The sequence below is a fragment of the Diospyros lotus genome, chromosome 15 (genome assembly GCF_014633365.1).
Source record: "Diospyros lotus cultivar Yz01 chromosome 15, ASM1463336v1, whole genome shotgun sequence".
Classification (NCBI taxonomy): Eukaryota; Viridiplantae; Streptophyta; class Magnoliopsida; order Ericales; family Ebenaceae; genus Diospyros; species Diospyros lotus.
In genome coordinates, this window is record NC_068352.1 from 29190955 (window position 1) to 29196441 (window position 5487).

The 5487-nt window shown below is 50.2% G+C and overlaps 1 protein-coding gene across 1 annotated transcript; it reads left to right on the forward strand.

Moving 5' to 3' along the window:
- The first annotated feature begins 401 nt into the window (after positions 1-401).
- LOC127791705 (uncharacterized) lies at positions 402-5049 on the forward strand. The gene is made up of 6 exons (XM_052321683.1): positions 402-1197; positions 1647-2250; positions 2323-2572; positions 2714-2948; positions 3657-4393; positions 4990-5049. Exons 2-6 carry the CDS (start codon positions 1652-1654, stop codon positions 5047-5049), a joined length of 1881 nt encoding a protein of 626 aa, XP_052177643.1. The 5' UTR covers positions 402-1197; positions 1647-1651.
- The last annotated feature ends 438 nt before the right edge of the window (positions 5050-5487 follow it).

A 5487-nucleotide genomic window follows, 5' to 3' on the forward strand; every position in this document is an offset into this window, starting at 1 on the left:
TCCAATTTTATTAATTTTGGCAAATAATTGGGATATTGCAGTTTGTATAATTTTTACTACTTTTGGACCCAACGAGCCTAAGGATATCTCTGATAAGGCAAGTTCTTCTTACCTATCTCGTCGTTTCTTTCGTTGGCGATTTATTGGGCCTCTCTTCATTTGTTTTGGCTATTAATTAATTATGAAGTTTTTAAACGATTAGTTTAAGATTTAATTTATTAAATGGATCTCGTGGGTTTTATTCGTTGGTTGCCTATGGGGGTTTGTGCCACCCCCCTGCCTGTTGGGAATGATGCCGTACTCACCCGGGGCTAGGTTCTTAGCGGTTCGGGTATTAATTGGATTTTTGGTTATTTTCTAGCTGGAGCGGTTGTGCAGTGGGTGCTGGGATCGACGGTTCGGTGACGGAGTGACTGTCGTACGGTCTACCTTAGGCCGCCGGCGAGTCTCTCCTACCCACTGACCGTTGACCGGTGCCAGGCACTGCTAACTTGCTTAGCCGTTATGTGATTATAGCATGCCTGCTTATATTTTATTCTCGTTGCATGGCTTGATGTGCACATGGGTACGGGCTGCATGTTGGGATTAACATGATTTGGTTATGCTTGGTCACGGGCATTTTAGCTTGATTATGATGCATCCAGCACGGGCATATGCATCGTGTGTGGCTTACTATATGGGCGGAGCATGGCCTGATGCTTGGATGTATGGGCGCCTGGTATCACGTTGATGCTCACTACGCCATTGCATTTTATGTGCATTGCATGGCTACTGATAGTATTTAGTTCTCGGACGGGAGTACCGTTCCGAGGGAGCCTATGGCTCGGTTGTCGGGAGTACCGACGTGGATACGGGTGACGGGAGTACCGCCCCGGGACAGTGCGCACAGGTTTGTTGAGGATATTGTTGCCTTCCAGGGCAGCGGCAGGTTGGTATGGGACTTGGGTGCCAGGTGTCTTGTGTGGGCCCCAAGGACCGGTATGTGCTTTCACTATACTGCACTGTTGTGTTGTAGCGTCTCATGACTTGTGTGTACTTGTGGGGCTGTGTTTGGGATGGTCTCTTCTTTTATTTATAGCCTTTCATTTCTTATAAACTTGCTGAGTCTTGCGACTCACCTTGCTTTCCATCATTCCAGGTAAGGGTAAAGCAAAGGCCGAGGGCGAGGATCGTTCCATTTAGCAGCCGGCCGCGTTGGTAAGGTGTATAGTTAGCTGCCCCCGTCATCTCTGATGTTTTGCTAGAGTCGCTGTCTTTTATTTTTGACTGTGCCAGGTTGTCATTTGTACCTCCTATTGTTGGCACAGGGTCTGTATGTATTTTTATATACTTCATGACCGCTGTATCAGCGGGGTGCTTGTGGGCATGCATGTTTACCGTTTTGCTTCCGCTGTTAAATTTCTTATTTATGCATGCCAGGGCATTTCTGTCTTTTGTCTTTTCCTCTTCCCTTCTGTGAGCGCACTCGTTCGGATAGACCGGGTGGTTGGGATATCCGGGCGGGGGTGCTTACAATGTTGGTATCAGAGCGTCATTAAGTCTATTTGGGGGACAAGTAACTGTACACCAAGGCTGTTAGGTAGAGTTAGAGTGTTAGGACGTGTCTGTTATTTCGAAATGCGTTCTAATTAAATTTGGTTGTCTAGGTATCATGGACGCACGACGTGGGCGAGGTCGTGGTAGACCGTCGGCACGAGGTAGAGGACACCTTGTCCCTACTCCGGAGGTTCAGGCTACAGGTGCGGGAGAGCAGAGACAGCCAGGGCCACCAGATATGCAGGAGACATTAGCGGGTATTTTACGAGCTGTAGATGTACTGGCAGCATCTCAGTTGCGACAGGAGCGCAGACATGATGATAGGACCGCTACGGCCCAGGCGTCGCATTCAGGTACGTCGGGAACAGGGGACGGTTCAGGTGCTACAGTGCTTAGAGATTTTATGGCCCTGCGACCACCAGAGTTTAGTGGAGGCGCTGATGCGACGGTGGCTGAGGATTGGTTACTAGCGGTGGAGAAGCATTTGAGATCCATAGACTGTGCAGAGGCCCACAGAGTTCGGCTGGGGACTTTTTTGTTACGAGGTGACGCCGAGCGGTGGTGGGAGACCACCAGACAGAGATATGGCGATGGAGGTCCGTCATGGGCACAGTTCGTCGAGGCGTTCAATGAGACCTATGTACCAGCTTGGATCAGAGAGCAGAAGGTGTTTGAGTTCATTGAGTTACAACAGGGCAGTAAGACAGTTACGCAGTATGAGACCGAGTTCGTGGCATTATCTCGTTATGCTCTTGAGTTAGTGACCCCTGAGTCGCGTCGAGTTAGCAAGTTTCAGAGGGGGTTACGACCAGAGATCCGTCATGCCATGGCTGGTATTGAGGCCCCTGACTTCCCTACGGCTGTTCAGCGAGCCCACGCGGTGGAGAGGGATCGATTGGAGGCCCGAGCAGAGCAGTTAGTCTTGAAGGGTGCAGGGAGCAGCAGTAAGAAGAGGAAGTGGGATGCAGGCAGCCAGAGTTCGGGATTTCCACAGTGCCGGCAGTGCGGGCAGAGACACCAGGGGCAGTGTCGGGAGGTACGTCGGGATGTATGTTATCGCTGTGGTCAGCCGGGGCATTTGAAGAGAGACTGTCCACAGGCGCCTAGACCGACTACACCAGCCCCACCAGCTACACCGGCCACAGGGCAGGAGATTATTTGTTTTCGCTGTGGACAGAGGGGCCACCGAGCGAACAGGTGCACCCAGCCAGCACAGAGTGGAGGGCCACGGACTGGAGGTGTGGGGCCCAGACCAGCTCAGAGACAGTCTGCACCTAGGGCGCAGGGTTCAGGAGCGCCATTACCTCTTCCAGCAGCACAGCGCCCAGGACCTACAGAGAGAGTTCAGATGCAGGGACAGGCATTTGCAGTGTCAGCGACCGAGGCAGCTGAGAGCAGTGATATAGTGCAAGGTATACTTACTCTCTATGGCCATGACGTACGTGCCCTATTTGATACAGGTTCCACCCACTCTTTTATAGCACCCCATTTGTTGCATAAGATCCCAATCCCGTGTAACCCCTTACCATATGATTTATCTATTTCGACACCGGGAGGGACGGTGTTGTTGGGGAGTGAGATGGTCAGGGATTGCGAGATAGGGATTTACGACCAGGTATTTGTGGGGGATCTTGTTGTTTTGGCGATCCAGGATTTTGACTTACTGTTGGGTGTGGATTGGCTCTCTCGGCACTATGCTCGGGTTGATTGTCGTCGGAAGGTAATATCATTTGAGCATCCGGGGAGACCAGTTGTTACATACCGGGGTGTGAAGCCAGTGGTGACTACACCGATGATATCGGTTATGCACGCCGAGAGACTTATTCGACGTGGGTGTGAAGCCTACTTTGCGTTCGTGACCGTGATAGCGGGGGAGAAGAAGGAGTTGGCTGCCTATCCTGTGGTGCGAGACTTTCCAGATGTGTTCCCAGATGAGTTGCCGGGACTACCACCGCACCGAGAGATTGATTTTGCGGTCGATCTGATGCCAGGTACGCAGTCTATTTCCAAGACTCCTTACCGTATGGCTGCCAATGAACTGAAAGAACTCAAGGTGCAATTGCAAGATCTTTTGGAGAAAGGTTTTATTCGGCCGAGCACATCGCCATGGGGGGCCCCAGTATTATTTGTGCGCAAGAAGGACAGGTCTATGCGACTTTGTATAGATTACCGACAGCTTAATCAGGTAACAATCAAGAATAAGTACCCCCTACCCCGTGTGGATGATTTACTGGATCAGTTGCGTGGTGCATCGATGTTTTCCAAGATAGATTTGCGGTCAGGTTATCATCAGGTGCGAGTCAGAGATGAGGATATTGCAAAGACCGCATTTCGCACGCGTTACGGCCATTATGAATTTGTGGTCATGCCATTTGGGCTGACCAATGCACCTGCAGTGTTCATGGATCTGATGAATAGGGTATTCAAGGAATATTTGGATTCTTTTGTCATAGTTTTCATTGACGACATCCTAATTTACTCACCGAGCCCTGAGACACACGAGGCACATCTGAGCGTGGTTCTGCAGAAGCTCAGAGATGAGCAGTTATATGCCAAGTTTTCGAAATGTGAGTTTTGGCAGACCCGAGTGGTATTCTTGGGACACGTGGTCTCAGGAGAGGGTATCTCAGTAGACCCAGAGAAGACTAGAGCCGTGATGGATTGGCCGAGACCGATGACAGTGACAGAGATTCGGAGTTTTCTTGGCCTTGCCGGATATTATCGACGATTCATAGAGGGTTTTGCACGGCTTGCATCTCCCCTGACGAAGCTGACAAGGAAGGGCACCAGATTTATTTGGGATGAGTCTTGCGAGAGATCATTCCAGGAGTTGAAGCGGCGGTTGACTTCGGCGCCAGTACTGACGATACCCAGGAGTGGTGAGTTATTTACTGTATATAGTGATGCCTCGTATGCAGGGTTGGGATGTGTTTTGATGCAGGACGGCCGAGTGAATGCTTATGCATCCAGACAGTTGAAGAGGCACGAAGAGAATTATCCCACACATGATCTGGAGTTGGCGGCTGTCGTGTTTGCCTTGAAGATTTGGAGGCATTATCTTTATGGTGAGAGAGTCCAGATATATACAGATCACAAGAGTCTCAAGTATTTATTTTCTCAAAAGGAACTTAATATGAGACAACGACGTTGGTTGGAGCTGCTTAAGGATTATGATTGCGAGATCCTCTATCACCCAGGTAAAGCCAATGTGGTAGCAGATGCACTGAGTCGCCGTGGAGCATCAGTTGCAGCTATGATGGTGCAGGAGTGGTTCTTACTGGAGCAGATGAGCGATCTTACTATCTCTGTGGCACCAGACAATCCTACACTTTATTGCGCTGCCATGAGTATCCATTCGGATCTAGAGGGTCAGATTCGCGATCGACAGCGACAGGATGTGGAGGTTGGCGAGATTATGGCTGATATGGAGAGATTTGGGTCATTGGGGTACAGTCAGAGGGACAATGGTTTGCTATTGTTTCGTGGACGGATCTGTGTGCCGAGGGACAGTGATATCAGGCAGAGGATCCTAGAGGAAGCTCATCGTTCTCCCTATACTATCCATCCTGGAGCGACGAAGATGTACCAGGGCTTACGGCGTCAGTATTGGTGGAGCGGCATGAAGAGGAGCGTAGCAGAATTTGTATCGCGATGTTTAGTGTGCCAGCAGGTTAAGGCTGAGCACCAGAGGCCTGCAGGATTGTTACGACCTTTATCTGTGCCGGAGTGGAAGTGGGAACGCATAGCTATGGATTTTGTCTCAGGATTGCCACGATCCAGCCGGGGGTATGATTCGATATGGGTGATTATCGATCGGTTGACTAAATCAGCGCACTTCTTACCTGTCAAGAAGACCTATCCGATTCATCGATTGGCCAAGCTTTACATTGATGAGGTGGTGAGACTGCACGGAGTCCCAGCTAGTATTGTGTCAGACAGGGATCCTCGGTT